At 38.2% G+C, this 23573-nt stretch overlaps 2 protein-coding genes across 4 annotated transcripts in view; both read left to right on the plus strand.

Annotated features, from left to right (window-relative positions):
- Nucleotides 1-4252: 4252 nt before the first annotated feature.
- htr1b (5-hydroxytryptamine (serotonin) receptor 1B) lies at nt 4253-6823 on the plus strand. Its single transcript, XM_077731895.1, has one exon. The coding sequence runs from the start codon at nt 4531-4533 to the stop codon at nt 5683-5685; it is 1155 nt and encodes a 384-aa protein (XP_077588021.1). The 5' UTR covers nt 4253-4530; the 3' UTR covers nt 5686-6823.
- Nucleotides 6824-10744: 3921 nt separating this feature from the next.
- Nucleotides 10745-23573, plus strand: part of impg1b (interphotoreceptor matrix proteoglycan 1b) — a 28381-nt gene continuing 15552 nt past the window's right edge. Inside the window, exons 1-2 of one of the 3 annotated variants that reach the window (XM_077730669.1) lie at nt 10745-10830; nt 15312-15491. In XM_077730669.1, coding sequence (XP_077586795.1) covers nt 15431-15491 — 61 coding nt within the window. In that variant the 5' untranslated portion in view covers nt 10745-10830; nt 15312-15430. Of the gene's footprint in view, nt 10831-11032; nt 11097-15311; nt 15492-18681; nt 19212-23573 lie in introns of those variants that run through there. The other 2 variants (XM_077730670.1, XM_077730668.1) reach the window with 2 other exon arrangements.

Raw genomic sequence — 23573 nt, forward strand, 5'->3', positions numbered from 1 at the left:
ATAGTTATGGCTTTCCCTTGTAGGGCCAATTTGAATGGGAATCTATTTAAATGTGTAATAAAAAGAGCAATTATTCTTTTTTTCTTCTTTTAATCTTAAAAGGTAAGAAAATATCTGCAATATGTCAATGTTACTCAAAGTGACAGGAAACTTCTATTCTGTAATATGAATGAGAAAATTGAAGTTGATGAATTTCCTTTACCTTCATTTGAGTCACTCAAAATGGTGTATTAACCACACCTGTTATTTCGAGGCATCAATAACTCCAACATGTTTATGTAACATCAGAGGAAATTGGAGTATACCTGAAGAAAACAAGTATTGTTATGTTCATTGATATTCAACAAGTACATGCACAAATCCACACAAATTAACACAATTCAAAGCACAAAACCATAATTTTTTAAAAGTATTTTTAACTCTTGGCCTAATCAGCCCCTCCACATTAATTTCCGCACTCCCGGGTGAATGTAATTTTGTATAGTCTTTGTGTTGACTTTGAAGTTCTCTGATCTCAGACAATGACACAAGACTAATCAAGATATACACAATAGTGACAAAATAATGGAGCTGTTCATCACAATAGGATACATTCATCAATTTATTATTCAGACTGTGGAGCAGACACATTTTTCTTTATCTTCCCGATAGAATTTGTACAAATTGTTTACTTCCAACTTTGTGGAAACATCTTCGTAAGACATTGTTTTCGGATTTCAGCATATACTAAACAATGTTTAGCCTCTTTTTTTTGATGCATTGCTGCAACTGGTAGACAACCTTTAGTTATACTTCTGTTATCCCTTCCTATGGGTAATATACACAGTGTGTGCAGATTTCGTCCATGAAATATTGTAGGATACATATCAAAACTTGGAAGGAGCCAGGTAATAAATGTAGCTAAATAAAATTTCACAATCTTCTGGCAGTACATGGAACTAAGAAAAGGCCTTTTAAGAGTCAGTGGGAGATAAGATAGATTGAAAATCTAGTCTGTCACTGTCCTTTGCCCAAATACGCTCGGAGATGAGGTGAGATTGCACACAGGGGTGTGCCGTGTCTGAGAAAAAAAGGGCTGCTGCTGAACTGGGTCACACACACAATGAATTGTAATGCAAAAAAAATAGATGAAAAAGTCTTAAAAGACATGTGAATGCAAATGAAGCATCACGTAGAGAGCGGTAGAGTAAACTTAATATTCATATGCTATACATGGGGGTAAAAAGGAGCTGGATAATGACTGTGGCAAGCGGACAAGAGACAGTAAAACATTATCTGTTTTCGGGTGTTGGAATAATGGTGTAAAAAAACTGCTGTTTGAATGTCTGTTAAAGACATAACAACAGTATAAACAAAATACATTTTTTTTGCCTCTGAGTTTGGCCACTCGTGAATGCACAGGAGGGTGTACTGACTGTGTTGGACCATAATAATGCATACTGGAGTTCATTTATGAGTACTCCATGCAAATTATTCTTTCCAAACAAATCTTCAGCTTTCACTGTTTCTGTCTGAGACTCTTATCTTCTCATTGATATGCAAACATTGCCCTCTTCTCTTGTCATCATTCAACACGAGTACCTATTTCCAACCCACTTCCATTACCATATATTTCATTCCCAGTCATTTGGCCATCTGTCTGCCGCTGGCACATCTGACTTTTCACCATCTCTTTATCATGGGGCTTTGTGAGACAAGGAACCATATATGGTAACTTGTAGTCCCCTGTACAGGATAGAAAAACTCAATAATACTCACCTGGGATTTTATAAGGCACTGTCCAAGTGACAAGGCAAATTTTGAACCAGCCAATCACATAGCACCAAATCAATGCATTTAGGCATCTAAATATGGTCAATATGATGTCCTGCTGTTCAAGCCAAGTATTAGAAAGGTAAGGTGATTGTTGCTACACAGGTTATTCTCAGTATTTCACAAACTGTTGGTTGATTATGATTCATGTAATAATTTCTAGAAGGGTTTGAAAAAGGCATCCAGTAAGTGGCAATTCTGTGGGGGAAAATGTCTTACTGATGGCACAGGTCGAGAGAAAATAGCTAGACTGAATTGTGGTGATAGATAGGCAACAGTACTCAAATAATCACAGGTATACTAAGGAGCATCTCTGAATGCCCAACACGTAGAACCTTGAGGGAGGGAGAATACATTAAAAAATTACCCCAGGCATCACTCAGGTCAGCTGTCAACATACAATTCACACAGGCTCACAAGAATCTCACAATGGAAGATTGGAGCAATATTGCCTGGTCTGAAGTGTCTTGATTTCCCGCTTTAATATTTAAGTGATGTGGTCAGATTTGGGTGTCACCAATCTGAAGGCGTCCTACCTGCCTTATTGTTACAACTTAACTAATTGCCTTGTTTTCCCATTTTGAAACCTTAATGAATAATAGATGGCTTTTAAAAAACATAATTCTAATTTGACAGGCTTATTAACAACAATCTTTACTTTGTCCCAAGCTATTTATTTACTTAATATTGACTCCCACTTGATGGCTGAACTGACATTCCGGGGATTGACGAGAATATTTTTAAAATAACAAAAAGAATGATTTTTTCTTATACATGTCCTAGTTTAATAATTAATTTACTTATAATAGACAATTAATTATTATACAAGGGAGCAAATACTGTCATTCGAAGGCTAAGGCTGCGATAGTAGTCCAGTGAGGCTTATTTGTGGATTTTAACAGGGTAATCATGTCCTTAGGTGTAAATCTCCCATAATACTTATGAAATTTGGGTTCTGTCATGTTGTACACTAGAAATTACAATTAAAAAAAAACAACAGCGAAGATAAACATCTCACTGTCATTTCCAATAATAAACAATAAGATGTCAATCAACACTTCAGCATTATTTATGTGAAAGTAACCACTTTAGTACAGCTCTACTGCGTCATTTGTATGTATGATCCATCTCAGTCTATCATTTGCCGCATAGATGCTTTACAACAAACAGTAGCATGGCAGCGGTATCCTCACAGGCTCGTGTCAGTGAGCCATTACTAACACCAGCTTCAGCCGTTTAGGTGCCAAAAGCTGCCGAACACATAAGTGTGCGAGCCAGCTTCTAAATTCTCTGTGCAAAAAAAAAAAAGTGAGCAGGGTGATTCAAGGTTACCAAGCGACAGCAAACCTGCTTTATGGTTGTATCGAACTCATAGCTTTATTATTTTGGGGCGCATTTTTATGATAACAAGATAGTGAGTCAAGCCTGAGCCTAATAAGTCTTACTGCTGGCCCTTCACACAACATGAACTACAAAAGTGTCTTTCAAAGCATGTAGTATTTGGTGAGCTACTTTCATGACACAATAACTCAGATTATTGGCTCCCAGAAGCCCGATGGACAAATCCTTTATTTAACCTTGTAGGACCTGACGTCCGCATGTGTGGAAATCACATTTTTTTGGTTGTCACAAGACAACAATGTTAAATTTTGGACTACAAGGGCCTGGCGTCCACCTATGATGTGGATATCATTTTTCTCAGAAATTGCAACATCTAAAAAGATAATTATTTGTTTTTACACTCATAAGGTCCCAATTATCCTTAATATCAAAAAGAAAATACAAATGTATGCTTCGCAAGAGACTGGGTTTTAGGAGATTATTTATCTATTTATTTAATTGACCTGTTGCGCCACCCGTAGGAATGCTACTCCACTTCACATCCGCTAAAAATAATAATCCATCCATCATCCCTCCATCCATCCATCCACCCCTCCATTCATCCCTCCATTCATCCACCCATCATCCATCCATTCATCCAGCCATAAATACACATACATGCATACACATACATTCATACTTAGATACACCTACATACATTCATATTAAATATATACTACCTCTGCCTTGGAGAGAATGTGGATAAGATAAGTCACAATATTGCAGCAATGGCACAAATTGCATAAGAATTTTTTGGATTGACATATGACAGAGTTGACCATGTGAAGCACATTGATGATTGGCTAATACATAAACAAACAAATGAAAAAGAGCCCTGCAGAGCATAATTAAAAGTAAACATCATTTTATTGTTTTAAATAGTTTGTAATTGCTAGACTAAATGGCTATATATGTGCATTGCTCGTGTGGCTTATGATTGGCACCCTTAAATGATAGTGTGCATGGGCACTATGACCCAGCAGACAGTCTGGTCCTTTATGGAGACATCAGTTGATGTCACAGACTGTATAAAAAGAAGCACTTTGAGGCTCGCCTCCTCACTAGATCTACGTAGGTGAGTGTCCGGACAACTTTTTTTTTCATTATTTTTTTAAAATCTTCCACCCGGATTATGTCCCTCCTCACTGGAACTGCCGCAAATCGTCATTGTGCATAGCCACGATGAAGAGTAGGAAACTTTTTACCCCGCAGGGGATGGATTACAAGTGAAAAGAACCGGTGACATGGCATTAAGGGGGCGACAGTCATCCAATTTGGAAGCCCAATGCGTGAGAGTAGTTATGGGCCAAATATGACTTAAGAGTGACTCGAAAAGGGATGGAGGTCGCCGGTGAAATGGAGACCAGCCCTCCACCGGTGAACGCGTCCAACATGAGCCTGCTCGAGGATGCGTCTGAGGTGGGCTGGGACGCGCAAAGCCTCGCCTACCAGATCACCCTGTCATCGCTCCTTTCTGCCATCACCTTAGCCACCAGCTTGTCCAACGCCTTCGTTATCGCTACCATCTCGCAGTCCAAGAAGCTTCAGACGCCGGCCAACTTCCTCATCGCCTCTTTAGCCGTCACCGACTTGCTGGTGTCCATCCTGGTCATGCCCGTGTGCGTCCTCTACACGGTCATCCACGAGTGGACGTTGGGGCAAGTGGTTTGCGACGTGTGGCTGTCGTCGGACATCACCTGCTGCACGGCGTCTATCCTCCACTTGTGCGTCATCGCACTGGACCGCTACTGGGCCATCACAGACGCAGTGGAGTACTCAAAAAAGCGCACTCCAGGACGCGCGGCTGGCATGGTGGCCACTGCCTGGGTGATCGCCATCTCCATCTCCCTTCCACCGCTCTTCTGGAGACAGGTTAAGGCGGATGAGTTAACCAGCTGCAGCGTCAACACGGACCACATCTTCTACACTATCTACTCCACCTTCGGCGCCTTCTATATCCCCACCCTGCTGCTTATCGTCCTCTACGGGCGGATCTATGTAGAAGCGCGCAAACGGATCCTCAAGCAGTCCCCCAAGAGGAAGAAGAAGGGGGCATCGGCGGGCAAGAGGTTGACTTCGGCGTATTTGGCCACGGGTTCGCCGGGATCCAACGCTTCCACCAGCCCCCTACAGGGCGGCAGGCACGAGGTACCGTCCAGCGACACCAACTCGTCCACTAGCGACAGTCAGGTGAAGGTGACTCTGTCGGATGCGGCTCTGGAGAAGAAGCGCATCTCTGCGGCGAGGGAGAGAAAAGCCACCAAGACTCTGGGCATCATTCTGGGCGCGTACATCGTGTGCTGGCTGCCTTTTTTCATCTACACGTTGGTTGTGGCTGCCTGTGACGCCTGTCATATCCCTGAGCTATTTGACTTCTTCACCTGGTTAGGTTACCTCAATTCACTCATCAACCCGATCATATACACAATGTCCAATGAGGATTTTAAGAAAGCTTTCCACAAACTAGTGCGCTTCAGGTGCTGCAGAGGGTGATCCTTTTTTTTGTGTTTTGGATGATCATGAATGTGAATATGCAGATGCCATAAATAACAGTTCCAAGCCATGGTATGTAGGGGAGATTGCTATCAGAGGAAATCTACAGATTAAATGTATTTTAATGTGTATGGTGGAATCATATTTAATAATAATTCATACAAATAAGAGTATATGGAAGATATTGTAGGCTGACTGCTGTTGTCATGCCTACAAATACACTAAATAGGCCAAAAACAAGCACAATTAAAAGGGAGAGATGTGTATTAATATATTAAAAAACTGCCTTAAGAAAGAATACTAACTTTTTGTTATTAATAATTTAATTAGTTACAAGGTCATTTTATCATTTAATTTATATATTTTTCCATAATGTATTATTATCAAATGTATTTATTTATTTATACCTATTTTCAGCCCACTATATGTTTAATAATAATATGTATTGATTAGGGATGTATGTAGTGTGCTGGGCTGCATTCCATACGCAGTGGAATTTTTTTTACACTTTGGCATACCAAAGTCCAAATATCAGTAAAATCCACTACCACAAAAATAAACAATAAGGCGGAGGTTAGCTTTTTTTTAAGTTATTCACCAATAGGCATATATTCTATTTGAATTCATAATAAATTTCATTAAATCTGTTTTGGAAAAACTATGATGCGTGGAACATAAAGTGGCCAGCAAAAGAATACAATTGCTCTCCTATAACATTGCTAAAACAGACAAACAAACAAAAGCAAAACTTCAGAGGAACAGTTGCAAAAAAGCCTGGAAACATGATATAAAAATATACAGTTACTAGTATATTGATAGACATTAACTGGAGTGTTAGAGTGACGGTGCGAAATGGCTGCCCTCTGTCAGGAAGATTTCCACGCCTGCATTGGATCATATGGTGCGTTCTCATCGCGTAAACTTGTCTCACGCTTTGCACAATTGTGACTGAAATGTGATTGTCTGCATATTTTCAGATCAGATTTGATATTCTGCTTCTTTATGGTTTCTAATGTCCCACAGTAAAGATATGTGGGCTGCTACAGTGTGTGTCTGCAACGTGATGTTTGATCTCCACACACACACACAAATTTTTCCTCTCAGAGATGCTGTGCAATAAAGACAAGTATTTCAAGTATTTCTTTGATTTGTTCCATAAGGTGTTGTCGTGCATCTCATCTCTGGATCACCAGCAAACACAATGCATTTTCTTTTATTTATATTTACATTTTTGTGCATAATGATTAACGGACCAAGTTCCATATGACATTGTATCATTTTATATTTTGCAGATCTATTCAGTCACTGGAGGACAACAGGATGCCATTGTAAGTCACATCATCCTTTTAGAAAATAAGATGACCATGACATGCATAAGTGAATTTCATTTGACTGTTAACGATTGTTTTCAACAAGGCTCGTTGTGAATTAACAAATCCCTTAGTATGAGCTGACAGATGCTTCTATTTGTAACAACACCATCTTTAGGGATTTCCTTAATACTCACACCGAAATATACAATTTAATACGAACTACACAGATACATAAATATAGGTTTTGTAATATGAAATTATAACAATAACTTCTATGGAGAGTGCCAACATTGTGAGCTGTGTCTTCAAGTGTAAATAATAATGTTCACAATAGAGTTTTATTTGGGAGATGCCCTGAGATACGAATGATCCAATTTGTAGGTTTTTACAAGATACATAAGTATCGTTTTTATTCTGTTACTTACAACTGCAATAGGAAAGATGTAAGGCAACCGTAAACTCTAATAGACTGTCTTCATGGTAAGAAACAATTTGACAAATGATAAGTATTTTTAAAAAACAGGTTTCATTGGTTTGAAAATCACCATCAAACTAAACAACACAATGTCAAACACAACGCAGAGTAAAAATTACATTCTTATAAAAGACAATTGCTCAAAGTTATTTAAACGTGCATTTGGATTTTTTCAATATAATACCTTTGAAAATGAACAAAATAATGATTAAACAACAACAAAAAAGGAACAACCGTTTTGTGATGTCAGTATTACCCACATTCATATTAATCGTTTCAAGCACAGGTGGATTTTATAATGTGTATTGTTGAGATAATGAGAAAAAGCATATAATTTGGAATACACACGTTTATCAACTATAAGAGTAACGACAATGATAAAATGTCTTGCTATTGTTGAATGCCCATTTCCTTCCTCTAAATTGGGCTCGTTTGACTACCTCGAAGCTCTCATGTAATAGAAAATCACATTAGCAAGCTATCTGATAACGTTAGTTAATTGCCGTTTAAACAAGAGATGTGTAAGCACAAATGGCGGAACAATAACGCATTAGGAGACATAATAAATAAACGTTGACAAGCATGTCTTATTTATCCTCTATGAAAAATTTGTAGTATGCCCGTAATTTACTGAGTCTTCCAAGTAGAAGAAAGCTGTTGTTCTTTGTTTGCATCTAAATCCAATCGTAATTCTCCTGCTCATGGTGGCCAAGAATCATTAATCATGATGCCCAGACCTTTAGATGCTTTATATTATGTTCATATACAGTATATCACTATTATATACATTTATGAAGTACACAATTATACTTGAAACAGCTCAGCATTTTCTTTTCAATTGGGGAATATCACTTAAAATACAAAGGGACAAAGGAATTGTTCTCTAAAGGAGGCACTATTTTGTTTGCTTGTTTGACTTCAGAGTAGCTATTGTGAATACTATTGATTTCTTATTTTTACTTCTCCAGTAAGGTGTGCCAATGTGAGAACAGCTTTTGAGCCTGTAAAAAGAAAGTGCAAGCACTGAGGCGCACCTGAGCCACACAAAGAAAGTATAGATTGTATTTCTACTTATGGAGGCAAACCCCTACTGCTGAATTGCAGTTTGCCAAATGTAGGGCAAGAATACGTTACGGTTGTTTTGCGAAAAATATGTTTTTAAAAAAAAATAGATTGTATTGCCTTCTTATCCCATTTATTTTTTCATGCAGTAGAATACATCTATTTTATAATTTGTTTTAAGGGATTTGGTGAAAATAAATGCTTCAAGTGAAGTAAAAATTATAATTATGTGCAGATATTCTATCAAAATGAAAAGAGGTCATCCATTTTGCAAGAAAATCTATGGACTATATCCAGCTTGCCTTGAAGTTGGTATAATATGGAATAATATTAGAAGATTCACATCTCTGGAGTCCTGGGTTCAAATCTAGGTCATGTCCATCTCTGTGGAGATTGCAGGTTCTCCTTGGGCCTATGTGGGTTTCCTGTGGGTATTCTGATTTCCTCCCACATTTCAAAAACATGTATGGTAGGCTGATTAGGCTCTAGCACCCCCTGCAACCCAAATGAGGATAAAGTGGTTCCAAAAATTAGATGAGATGAGGTTTCACTGAATAATTTAGAGGACTACCCTTTAACTTATACCTTTTAATCTTTATTTCTGTTTGTAATGTGGGGAGAAGCTCTAAAAACTCTTGAATTGACGCTTAAAATTTACAAGTCAAATTGACAATAAATCCTGAATATTATACTATATAATACAATACTACTATAACATTTTTTAATCATGATTTAACTGCACTTGATTCAACATTTTAGCCCTCATAAGCCCTTGTCTCGTGCAATGTAATGCATGCAGTCTTCTATGCAGAAATAAAAGTCACGTAGCACATCAATATGCAGGCAATTGCTCCCGTTTAACAAACTTGAGATGATTTTTTCCAAATAATTTCTCCTTTGACTAGGATTGTCATCTGCACCCCCTGCAAACAAGCCTTCTGTTGACATGGGAGGATTGCACGGCTAGAACAAATACATTAATTGCAGTGCGTCCTTCCTAATAGCACAATGTGCTGCCTTGCTGCTTTGCATGGAGTGAAGGACGCCGCCGATGTTAACGGTCAGCGACGCACAACACATGGATAATGGAGCCATAAACTATCTCTCTCCTCAATGCAGTTTTGGTTAACAGCTTTATAGTTCTACTTGATGGAGGCAGCAGGAGAACCTATTGGCATTCATCACTAGAAATTGGAAACACACAGGCCCAACTACTATATATATATATATAAATTATACCACAAAGGTAAGAACAATTGACCTTGAGGTGTGGGGAATGAGTTATTTGGTGATCAAATAAGCAAACCATGGAAGAAGTCTGAATGATTTGAGGCTGTCAAACTATAACTTTCATAATCAATATCATTATATTTAATGGCACTGGATTCAATCTGTCTGAACTCGTCCATAATCACATGATTGATGAACTCATTTCTATACTTAAACTGTCTTGCTGCAAAAAATGAATCATAATCAATAGGAATTCAATCTGAATTGTCAGAAGCAATAATCAATTCTTTGCTATTTAGTATTGCTACAGCACAAAATAACATGTATGATGGATAACACCCTCAAAGATCACTACATCTTATTATAACTCATGTGCATGCAGGGCACGCTTCAATGCACAGCCGTGCTCCAAAGGTGCTTTTCAAAGACCCATGGTGCATCATGTTAGTGCTACTTGTCATCCATGAAGCCAATATATGTAATCTGCTTGCAAGAATCATGTGATTGGACACGCTGTATGCGGCTTGCAGTAAAGGAGTCCAATAATAAGGGAACACATAAACATGACACACCTCCATTGACCCACTGCTTGTGTTTTCATTGGCACTCACACTGAATTGCAAAAAGCTCACAGCTGCATTGTATTCCTCTTAACGATCCACTCACACACCTAAAAAAAAAAACCTTATGCCACAAGATTAACTTCTTAGATCAATTTGCAGTAGTAGTCTCAATGGCCACCTTGAGAGGAAGGAGGAAGTTTTGCTTGGATGAATTTAGCTATAAACTTTAATCAATTAACTTGAACTTAATCAGTGTTGTGCAAAATATTTCAATTGAACATAACATCATTCAATTCAGTTATGTGCATGCAATCTATACACAATTAGGTACCTAAAATGACTCTAAACAAAAGCAAATTAAGCTGTCTAGCTAGAATTTTTGATTGGCTGTTATTCCTATGATCAAAAATTGAATTGTCATACACTCATCAAATAATTTTGGGATAGGATCCAGTACCCCTGCGGCATCTATGAAGATAAACTGCATAGAAGATGAATGAAGGTATGTAAATATGTTCTTTCAATATTTACTTTTCTTACAAAAAGCATGAAGAAAAGTGTGGGTTGCAGATGTTGCAATCTCCTATTACTTTGCTGGCACTTTAAGGGGGAAAAATATTTTAGACTAGACAAACAATGAAATATCCTTATTGTCCTTTTCTACTACTGACTGCAGCTTCACATAGGGGTCAAGCTCAGTTTCATCCTGAACTGCTTAAAAATGCACAGTGTAGACTCAACACGGACGACAGCACGTCAAGAACAAAGGTCTGCTTTGCCCTTTCTCATGCAATAAAGAATAGATTTAGATAAAGATACTGAAACTTTAAATGAGGGTATAATGTTGAGAAAAACATATTTGCTGCAACATCATTATACCTTTTAACCATGTACCCATTTGTGGCATGTACTATTTGTATATTGGATGGTAACTGTGGAAAAAGATCAAAACAAAACATCACACGTGTGGTCTTGCGCTTGGTGAAGAACCTGCAGGAATATAAATGAGGGTTTTCCCTCTACCTTGGGGCTCCATTTACATATTGTCTATTAACCTTTCAATATTAAGCACAAGAAGGTCCATTGAGACGGGAACTCGATGGGCATGTTTGTAATTTCTCAATTTCACATGCAATAACAATATAAAATGTCACAGAGAATATTAGCATGAAATTTGCCTGACATGGGCCTAATTTGGTGAGCTATTCATTGGCCTCTAAGCCTGTAGCTTCTTGTCAACATGCATTTGCTGTGGTGCCTGAAGACGTTTCGCTTATGTCAAATACTTTAGCACAGGTTTGATATTTGGAAAAGCTTTGAGGGGTGTTTTTACCTACAATGCACTATATTCAGCCCTGGCTGATCTTTCACTGAATCTTCAATCTTGTCACGTTTGATTAAAATGTGCACTGTTTTTTTTTTATCCTGGTGGATCATATGGAACATTATTCTCTTGCACTTCTTATTCAAGGTTCTCTTTGTGTGTGCTTAGCTTTTAGGAGCTAGTTGTCATGGTTACAATAAAACAACTCACGCTCACAGTATGACAAAGCATTTGAGACTTGGAGAGTTTAGAGAAAATCATTTAGATTGATGGATACATGCTGGATGTGTGAGCCGTGAAAGGGTTGCTAAAAGCATGGAAAATAAGGACTTTTGTTCATGTGACTGAGTGATAGCTGAAAGTCGGTTGAGGATTGGAAATGACTAGTAAGACATAGTGTGGACAAAGGTTTTGGGATAGAATCCGTTCTCCAAACAGCACAGTTTTCAAGGACAAACAACATGTGAAAGTATTCTTCTTTCACGTACTGTAACATCCAAATATACCACCAAAAATTTGTCGTATAGAAAATTCACTATTAAAGAGAGCTTTTTCCATGTTAAAATCTTAATTTTTAGTTGTTTTTTTTAATCCAAAGATTTGTTAAGGATCTAAATATTGAAAAATTAAGTACAACTGAAAGTTATTTTTTCTTGTTCAATGTAAACAAATAGATGAATAGAAAAAATATTATATTTAGTCCTTTGCTTTTAAATAACAAAAAGAAAAGATTCAAATATATTGGACACAATTTAATGTCTAAAGATGATTTATTGGCTATCAGAAAGTCTGTCAATTCATTAGTCGATTAATTTTGGTCGCATTGTTGGCAGACGTATCAGCTCTCTGAATACAACCATAACTACAAAATAGGACAAATATGAGTTTGACACTCCTAATTGACAGTATTCCAATTAATAATCATAGTGGAGTGAATATGTCGCAGTGATGGAGATGGAAATCCTCATGCTGCCACTTACTTTGACTTCTTGCTCAGCTTCCTGTGGCATACGTTCCCGCTCCATTTCATTACTTTTTCCCATCCACTTTTATGTGTCTGCCTTCTTTTCACAACAGCCGTCTTGTCCACGTTTCCCTCCTCCGTTAGGCCACTGTCCTTCACTTGCTTCTTATCATCGCTTCACAAATCAGTTTTGCTTTATTCCCTTGTGCTGCATGATGAAATGAACCCTGCCCATGGGGATATTACACATCGGATTGCACGATTCATGGCTCCATCTTCACTCTACCTGCACACCACTGCCCCCTCCTCTACTTCCTTCTTAGAATTTTGTAGAAATCCCTCCAGGGCTAAAGACATGAACATTTCATCCCACCTGTGGTCTTTTATTATAAGCAGTGATGGATATGAATCCTCACGTAAGATACATTCAGGTTGCTGAGAAACACCCTCGAGCCATTTATTTTCTCATAAAGCATCTTGTTACTGAAGCGTCTTAATCAGAGCTTCTTCAGGAGTGTTCATGTCCTATAGATGACAACTTTAGTATTTCATCTCATTTTTTTGGGCTCAATACAATCGTTTCTTATCTGATTGTCTCAACATGTGTTTGGATGTTGCTTTTTTTTCGATTTACGTACTTTAGACTGGATTTCTTGAGTTGATGCTGTTTTGATTTAATTTTGCTTGAGCGACTTTCACTTTTTTCCCAATGCAACACACACTAAGTACGCTGTGTTGACATAATTGTCCATCTGTCTTAATTATGGTTGCCAGGCAAACAAATCTCCCAGTACATGCTTCCAAATGTTTGCCATCCATTCCAACTGCATGTGTTAGTCCAAACCCATCCATCCCTTGATGGTAGTCTCTTTGAGGAGGGGCACACAAAGCGATAATTGGGCCTCATTTGAATATCTTTGTCTCTCTTCCAATCAAAGTTAGCAAAAACTGGACTCGTGCATCCACCTGTTGTCATTCATTTAAGAGAACAGGTCATGCATGGTCATTAGCATTGTTTTCAGTTCAGCAGGCTCGGATTGTTGTTTTAGAGCAAATTGTCATGATACTACAATCAGTATTCACGCTATATTTTGCAGTTTTGACTAGTGGGATCCGTTTTCGCAAATAGATCCGTAGAAATCTTAACTGTAACTAGATTAATCATTATTATTATTCAAGAATTATCTTTTACTCTTCTTTGCTGTGTCTTTTTTTATTTAAATGTTTGTGTTTTTCAAAGTTCCCATGCTAAAAATGTCTAAAATGTGTTGTAATTAAAACAATAAAAACTGATATAATGAAATTACTAAACAAAATATTTAGTTGCTCATGTTTACGACTCTCTTTGGCACATAAATCTAGATTTAGGCAGTTTACTAAAGCAGAGCATGTGTATGTTTCCTAGTTTTTTTTACGACCAAGAGTTAACAAATAATAAATTTTGGGGAAAAGAATGTCTACCTTCAGTATAAATTTCCCCCCCCCCAAAAAACTCATCATGAGCCACCAGACATGGTTTGCCATTCTCCTTGGGTCCAGATTTCCAGAGTTCAACATTACCAAAATAGTTTCATTTCAAAATAAATATAGATTGAAAACATTCCGAAAGAGAAGCTAAAGCAAGTCACTCCAATCACTTCACTTGCTTTTGGCTTTCCAGGAGAGAAGCAGGCGAGGAGAAGCATTTATAAGACATTTATCTAATTGCCTCCCACTTCCTGATGGTTATCCATTGATACATGCTGCCACATTTGATGCTTATCATTAACTTACCAGTCTACAGGCCAGGATGGGCCAAGCCCTACCACTTGGGCAGCAATTAATCAAACAACTCTGAGCAGTTCTTCATCACTGATTAGAAAGAATTAGGGCAAACTTCATGTACAAAGTACCATAAAGTACATTTCATTCTAGGCATTTTTATGCTACATATTTGAAGACACTCATTGTCGTAAAATGGTGGATGGCAGGAGACTCAAATGAGGTTTCTAACACAAAGGTGTGCCTGTATTTTTCATTTTTTTGTTTTATAACACGATGTCCTCCATATCATAGTTCAATGAAATTTGTTACTTGCATACTTGGATTATTTAGTAGATCATAATTCACTGAAAGGCCATTAATATACTAGTTCTTATCTTTTCTTTTTACCAAACAATGGAGAGGCAGGCAGTATTCCACTGTGCAACTTCAATAAATTAAATGCAATTCTATTAAATGTGTACCACCAAGCATTTCTATATTGTTACTTCAGAAACAAATAAAAGGAAATCCATCACGCAAACTACCACCAAACTGCTAGAAGGCATACCAATATCAATCTTGCCTGCCTACAACAGGTCCCAGTTGGTCACAGTGAGAGGAAATGAGCGCAATCAGTACTCTGCTTTGAAGTAGATAGACAATTTCTCCTGCGGGGTAAATAAAGTAGAACAAATCGAATAAAATCCAAATGTAAAACTAAGGATGAAGGGTGTAAGCACTGAGTGAACAATAGCAAATAGAAGCATTTGCAATGGTGAAGTAAGTCCTCCTGACAGATGGCAAGTGCTCCTTTCCCCTGCTGCATAATTTAAAGTGACCTTGTTAATGGCACGATGATTTAAGCCATCATCCTGTATGTGAAGGTCATGCTTGTCGGCATAAAATTTGTGGTTGAGAGTCACTCTTGTCTGAATGAATGCTCTTGTTACAGGTGTGGGCGGATGGCCCCAAAAACAGGCTATCGAGACAGCTTGTGATGGTGGAAATTGTTTATGAGGTTGGGCCTCATGACAATAGCCAGGTTTCAGAGGCCATGGCATCTGCAGCGTGATGAACTTGGGTGAAGGCACAAGACAAGATGCGGAGGCGAGACCCTGCGGACAAGTTACAGGTTGGTCATCACCTGAACAAATTGAATAGTTAAGCTTGTGAGAGGGGAGTGGCAGTAAACTGTGAGAGATGATTCAGCCATATGGGGGAGATCGGGGTGGCTTTAATAGACAGGTGAAGGAATGACGACACCTGCCATCGCTATACCCATCTGGTCTCGGCCACTGTAACATGGAGATACGTGTAATATGCATACCCACACACACAAGTCCAGTCCAGGGTCTAATAGCAGCACAATTAGGTTGTGCTCATGCACAGTTGATTGAAAGACAAACAACAATACATTAGGAGCATCACGTTTGCATGTTAAACCTGTGAGTCAACATTGGTAATCCTCATCTTTGACTTCGTCTTGACACTGACCCTAATCCTGTGGGATGACGCTCACTTTCATGTCCTTAAAGAGCAGACTGAAGTAAGGCTGAGCAAGAAATGCAGCAACATCTGACTTCCAGGGAGAAATGTTTGAACAGTATTCCAAAACTTTAGAAACATTGTAGCCTTGAAAATATAGTAGGGTATATATATCAAGGCTATAGATCATGATAGTAGGTATGGACGGATGGGTATATACACATTCCTATCTAATTGGATAGTGTTGGATCTTTTCACCTAGAATTTTCATTTGATTCCCTTTCATTTTTGATAAACATTTAAGCCAGCTTCATTACTTTTGTTTATTGCGGAAATGGCAGCAAAACTGGGAAATAAGAAATAACCCCAAAAAATCCTAATTTATCTAGTTTTAAAATTAGAATAAACAATGCTCAAATATAAAAATTTGTTTATATAAAGTTATTAAGCTCTACCATGAGAATAAAAATTGGTCCAAAATATTAGTTTTAATCATTAATTATAAATCTTTTATAAACTCACAGTGCATGGCACAGCAGAGGCTACATCCTCAAGTAAAGGCTTTGCTATCTGTAGAAACATTCTTTTGAGGACAAAAATGTGCTTACTCTCTTGGGAGATGACAGATGGTTCAAAAGAGGGGTCAAAAAGGCTGTCTACATGAGGGTAAAAAGAGCATCTCTAAACGTAGTAGGTGGTTTATGTCACCGCTTATCTTCCCAAGTTTCCTCAACCATTTTTTGGCTCGTAACCCCTTGTACATTTGTGCAGAGGATGCATTCTATTTTGATGCAGCCGGGCCATGGGTAGAGAGAGAACTCAATGACGTGGGTTGGCAGCAGCACTATTGGTTTGCGAATGTGGATGTGAATGGGTGAATGTGAAGCATTTTGCACACAGTGAAAACAAATAGATAAATGTGCCACATAAGTATACATTTACCTTTTTAGTTATTATATTTGTTGACATTTTTGGGGCTATTTTAGGTGCTATCAAATTTTTGCTTTACACAAGACATTTCAGGGTTTGAATTGCAACATTCAAATCAATTGCTAAAAGAATGCAATTTCACTAACTATATTCTAATATATTCTAGGAGTGAATTTCAAAGAACATGATTATTTTTGTCTTATATGCCGCTGAGATTGGCTGGGAAACAGTATAATGTACATTCCGCCTCTCAGCCAAAGTCACCTTAAATATGTTCCAGCTCACCTGCGACCCTAATGACAACAAGCTCTGGAGAAAATGGATGGATACACAACCAAATCTATTACAAATATAATAAAACATGCATGCACACGCCATCATGCACGTGCGCAACAGCAACCAAACAACACAACAGCTATTAAATATTGCTTCACAGTGTGTCACGCCTCAGCCCTGACTGGTTCCAAATTGAGATTTGTGTGTCAGAAAAAAGGCAGGAGGGATTAGGTTGGTCTTGAAGAGGCTTATTTACAGCAGCAATTTGTTAGCAACTTACATGAGCGGCTTATCCTGTTCACAGAAGGAGTTGAGGGTGGAGACTTGCCATACGGAGACTTCCCGCCCTGATACGCCCCAACAACAATTGAGGACACATGCCAACACGTTTGTGCCACCCTGCCAAAGTCGTATCTAGAGTTAATTGATGGTTGACTTAGTTTGTCATTTTGCTTGTGACATGCAAAGCATTTGAATATGCTGTTGAAACTGAATAGATGCTTTCCAAGTCTTTGTAACTGATGAATTGACATTTTCTTGGGCCACAATGGAGTTTGCATGTTCTCCCCTCTGTGGGTTTTCCCTGGGTATTTAAGTTTTCTCCGACATGCCCCATAAATGCAAAGTAGGATGGGTTGATCACTCCAAATTGTCATTCTGTACGAGTGTGAGCGTAAATGATTGTTCATCTCAGTATGCCCTGCGATTGATTGGGTGGCATACAATTCAGTCCAAGCCCGTCTTTCCTTTCCCTCCACCTACTAGGATAGCTTCAGCACCCCTTGTGTATCTTGTCAGTGAAAACAATGCGGAAAATGAATGAATGGCTTCACCTGAAAATATGCTTTTGTATAAAAGAACACTGTGAAATGTGTAAACAAACAACAAATCATGACAGTAGAAATATCACCGGCTAGCGCATACTTATGAGTATGAGTCAGACAGAGATAAAAAGCAATCAAAAAAAAGACAATAGAACCAAAACCAGCAATTGAGGACCGATTGAGAGAAAGGAGACCCTGGAAGAAATAACTGCTTGATCTCTATATACGGATGGGGATAGCAAAAATCAATGTAACTCAGTGCTTTCTAAAAGACTACTGCTGTACTACCAAAGCGTATTACGGAAAACACAAAAAATTGAAACATCAATACAATAATAATCTTAAAAAAAAAACAACGTTCCTCTCCATTGCCGGACACTTTTTGATGCTTCAGGCACTTGTTATAGAAATTGAATGGAGGGAGCCAGTCTTTTTCATGCAGTGGATTTTAGACGTCACTATCAGAGTGTGCGTTATGTTCACAAATAATGAAAGAACGGTTCTATGCTTAAGTGCTCTTTTATTACGTATTTGCAAAAGAGCAACATTGGCAGTATCATCAGCTAATACAGTGAAATATGCTTGGAGATGAGTAAAATAAAAATCAAGCAGTTAAAAAAGAAGTTGATTCTAGTTAAACCCTTCAAACTGACATTATCCAAAGTTCCTGCTATTGAATAGCTTGGACCTACACGGGCTTCCAAGCAACATGTTGGGTTGCATAATGAGTGGAAAAAAGCTCATTGTTGGCACAGATAAATAGAGGCCCTCTGTGCCACATTACTGCACAGTTGTCTCTGCAGAATTAGGGGAACGTGCAGGCCAAAGCGGAGTGGGCAGGAAAACGGAGCAGGTTGTTTGGAAGCGACTCAAACGTTTGTTCAGCCGATAGGGTTCCCCGGTGTCCAGAAGGTGGCTAACCGGATGAGGCCGGGCAGCCACGTGGGAGATTACGAGCTGTGAGAAGAAGGTAAAGAGATTAGACCCTAAAAGGAATTTGCTGTCTTAACCTCATCACTGTTGCCGCTTGGACGGGAAGAGGCCTGAGCTCCAGCCGAGATCCCCAACGTGTCCCAGCCCGTCTTTCCTCTTTACCTCCTTCGCTCACAGTTCGTCCATCCATGAAGCCGCCTGCTCTAGCCACTAGGATCCGACCGCGGCACCAAGGAACTTAGACGACAAATTAAACGGCACTGATGAGGACACATGTAGACTGGCTCTAAGAAAAGACATCCTGGATATGTTCCATTTTGGAAATTAACCCACAATGCTTTTTAAATTTGGACTATTTTTATTTTTTTGGTGTCTGCTTGGCATCCAAGCCAGGCAAGTTAAAGGTAAGAAAGCATTTTAAAAGACTTGATTCCTGTTTTAGAAGAATGATGACATCATTAATTGGTTACATACAATCAAATCATTCGATTCTGGTGTTAGAATTTAATTCAGAGGATAATTGGTAACTGATAATCGCTATTTTGCTGAGGACAACCTTAAATGTTTGCAGTTATTTTCATAGGTAACTTTGATTTAATTATGAGGCAAAGTGTGACTCCGCTGCTCCTAAATCAGTGATAACGCCTAAGGGAAATTTCGTTTCATTTTAATGAGATGAGAAATGAGAAACAAAATATGTTGGAAAGAAATTATATTGTATAAGAAACATTGTGTTGTATCTTAATGAAAGAAGAAATAAGAAACAAAATAGAATACATGGAAAATTTAGTGTGGAGTAGTGGAGAACTCTACTGTGTTCTTTAATATTAAACAATTAATGTCGTAACAGTCAAATAGAAAAACATGCTCCGTTAATATTTAGTATGCCTTTGTAATTTATTTGGTTTTAATATTTTATAGTAAATAATTTGTGTGGTACACACAAAGTAATTAGGAAACATACAGTACATCACTGAAATATTATTTGTCTGATGTAATGTATTTGAAGTTGTTTTAGGGTACTTGCTACTACAGTGAAGAGTTGTTTTTTATTTTTGGGTTGGGATCTCTATAAGGTGCCTTTCACGTTATCATTAGAATTACGCAGTCCACCAAAAAATATACTATACTATTATGATGTGATGCCAAATTCAACAAGTAAAATTGGTCTTTATAATTTTTCAGCATCATTTTATTGGATGTATTGACATTATTAATGGTATAATAAAGGCTAAAAAGGTGGACAATTAATACCACTTATTTTCTTTAACGATTGTAATTATATGGATGTAAAAAACTAGTGCAGTTGGCTTCCTTATCGAGTCATTTTGCTGAGTGAAAGTCTATCATGTGATGATTAAATGTCAACAATGTTCACCATTTTCGTAAGCTCAGATATTTGGGTGCTGTCATGAATTTGCAGTTTATATAAGATTCATAATAATTTGATAAGTATTTGGGCTTAAACAATAACTATAATATACATATGCATTTATATATTGAATATAAATAATGTTTTAGAATAAATAGAATTTTGGTAGGTAGTATCACAGGTAAAACAAGCAAATTCTAAGTTAAAAAGAGCATTTCAATATCCATTAAAATAGTATTTTTAAGGTTTAGCTTTACTACATGGGAGAAGGAAAATATCAAAAATCTTTATGTTGTAATGTGGTTGGATACCACTATAAATGATATTCAAATTAATAACCAACTAAAATTTATGAATTGAAGTGGATTTTAAGGCAGAATAATTGGTTCCATTTTTCATTTGAATGGCTGGAGGCAGGTATACCTAATTTTGTGGGGCAGTGATATTTTCTAGGACAATCAAGGGGCAACATTGCCATTTTAAATGAGAAACTTTATCAGTTGAAAATAACAGGTATACAGCATGAACAAAACAGGTGGTTGTGTGTGCGTGGATAGTATAATGTGATAATGTCTGGTGTGTTGATTGGTGTGATGTGCCCCCTTGAGCTCATTACGCTGTAGGAAACAAAAGCCATTCTGTTCCCAGCGTCACAGGACACTAATCTTTTCTGGCTCATAACTCCACTGGGCTGCCTCATGCACATGCGTCGACAATTATGGCCCCTCGGCCTTCCTCCACGTGGCTGTGCATGTGCAGAAACAAAATTAAAATAAAAAAACTCATTTGATTCTTGTCTGTCAAAAAAAAAATCATTTTAATGCATGGTAGTTTAGTTAGTATAGTTTGCATGAGAGCCAAAAACGGTTTTAGATTGCATTCATTAGTTATTCGCCAATATTTTCCCTAGCTTTTGTTCTCATAACAGTTATGGGTGAGAGAGGCAGTATGATTTGGACTACTACTTGCCAACCAAATGCAAACCCCACTTCAAATTGTCACTCTCACAAATGGGAGAATTTTGAAAAAGAAAAATAGACATCAAAAGGCAATATTTTCGCTGTAGGCGCAAGTCTGCACTTATGCCTTGGGCTCGTTGGGTAGGCATGTCCGACCAGGTTTGAGCAATTTTATGGTGCCGGAAGGATTAGCATTTTGCACTGCTGGAGGAGTTAAAACTGCAAATCTCTTTCTCACCAACATTCCTCTCACACGGAGAGATGCGTGCTTGTGGCTCACTGTTTATCGTAGGCAAGATGGAAGAGTAAACTGGTTTTCTTGGGTCACCTGCATGGCATGGATGGTACAAATAGAAAATCATGGAGTGATGATGTATCAGCAGTTACTTGCCTACTATGTTCAAATGATTGTGTCCATGAGTGCTCTGCAATTGGCTGGCACTCAATCCAGAGTGTAATTTGCCTGCTGCCCATTGTTGGTTGAAATCGAATCCTGCACCCCTGCAACTGTTGTAAAGATAAGTGACTGATAATTTATGGATGGGTTTTAAGGTGCTTCATTGATTTTACATTATTGTTTAGGGCAACAAATCCCACAGCTTCTCATTTCTAACATTGCAGCACGAATGATTCTCTCGCACAATTTTTCCTCTTATGAATACAGTGTGACTTATGGCCTCCTCAGAAAATGTTATTTGTTGATTCATGTTTGGGGCCATTTAGAGTTTAGATTTGTGCATGTGTTTATGCAGGGTAACGTAATAGCATTTCACAATTGCCTTTCACATGTCAAGGAGAGTTCACAATTCAATACATTGATCTATGCTCTTGTGAGGCAAAGCAATAGAAAAACAGAGACACAAAGCTTTTCACAAAAGTTTAAATGATTAGTGAATGATCATGTCAGCGGTGCCCTATTCACAAAGTCTTTCAACGATGCCCTGCTGCTCATTCATGAGGAAAACTGAAGGATGTGGTTTGGATTGTCGATCTCCAAGGCTGCCGTGAAGGGAAACACACCCATGCTGAATCCTTTTCTCTGAGTCACATTTCTGCGCATTGAACGTTTTTATCACCCTCTTCTTTCACTTTTCAATTAGTAATAAGGTGCATGAAGGACACATTGTCACCTTTTGTCCACGACATTTCAGTACTGTGTCTCATCCAGTATTACAGTTCTGTCACTTTAGCAATGTTGTCACCATATTATAGTATAAACTTTGTCAATGTTATACCATTTTATATTCATAAGTATCTGCCTGGCTAAGTTAATAAAAAAAAATAAACACCATGGGAACAGCCTTGTCTCTGTTAGGCTTTGTATACCAATTCATCCTCATGAGGATTACTGCTATAGAAAATGAATAGATGGAGGAAGGCAAAATAAATTGAAGAAATTGACCCTTAGACATCAAGGTTTCAGAAAATGAATGAATGAAGATTGTGGTTGTAGGTGAAAGATTTATGCTAAAGGTAAATACGAAACATTATTTACTATCAGTGCAAATATTTAAACACGCTTCTATTGAACAAAAACGACCGAAGAGAAAAAACTTACCCAGTTGTCAGAATGGCACCTGCTGTTAGCTGGCAATTAGATGAGGACCGGTCCAGACCAGTCATTGGGAAGTTCCCGACATTTCCCGACAGCCTGTGGTCTAAAGTGTCCTGGCCGCTGATACAAAAAATTATGCTGTTGCTGCTAATTTGTCTGAGCCAACTGCGGCAACTGACAAAGTTTTGATTGGGAAATTAGGAAAAAGTTGTGTTGAATGCGATGAGAGCCACTGATGATGCTATCAAAGAGTTCTCAACTCTCACCAATTGAGCGAATCACATTTTTTTTCAGGCTAGTCTTAGGCCTTCTGTCATTCTTACAACCCAAAAATGTATATCGCAATCCTGCTTTGGGAAGATTCCAAGGTGTTCCTTGGCCAGCCGGGAAACATAGTCTTCACAGTGTGTCCTTAGTTTGGCCCTGCTTCTCCTCCAAGTGTGACAAGCACAGATCAACTCACTAGGGAGACTTCCTAGAGGCATGTTGGTTTGATCTCAAGCTACCTCATTTGGCACTTCTTGATGCGGAGGAGCAACAATCTACTCTGAGCTCCTCTCGGATGATTGGACGTCTTTCCCAATCTGTAAGGGAGACCTTGGATACCTTGGAAGAAACTTATAGGGCCCACTTATATCCACAATATTGTTATTTTGGTCGCATCCCTATAGCTCGTGACCATAGTTAATGGTAGGAATGTAGATGGACCAGTAAATAGCGTTTTGGACCAACTCTTCACGATGAACTGATGTAGAGGCCACATCACTGCTAAAATAATAACACTACACACAAAAAAGGCTATCATATTCGGGTTCTCATAAGTTTCAAGGCTTCTGCAACTTTCCATTTCTCACTTAACATTCTTTTCACTCGGGTATAA

This window comes from Stigmatopora nigra, chromosome 13 (assembly GCF_051989575.1).
Source record: "Stigmatopora nigra isolate UIUO_SnigA chromosome 13, RoL_Snig_1.1, whole genome shotgun sequence".
In the NCBI taxonomy this organism is placed as follows: domain Eukaryota; kingdom Metazoa; phylum Chordata; class Actinopteri; order Syngnathiformes; family Syngnathidae; genus Stigmatopora; species Stigmatopora nigra.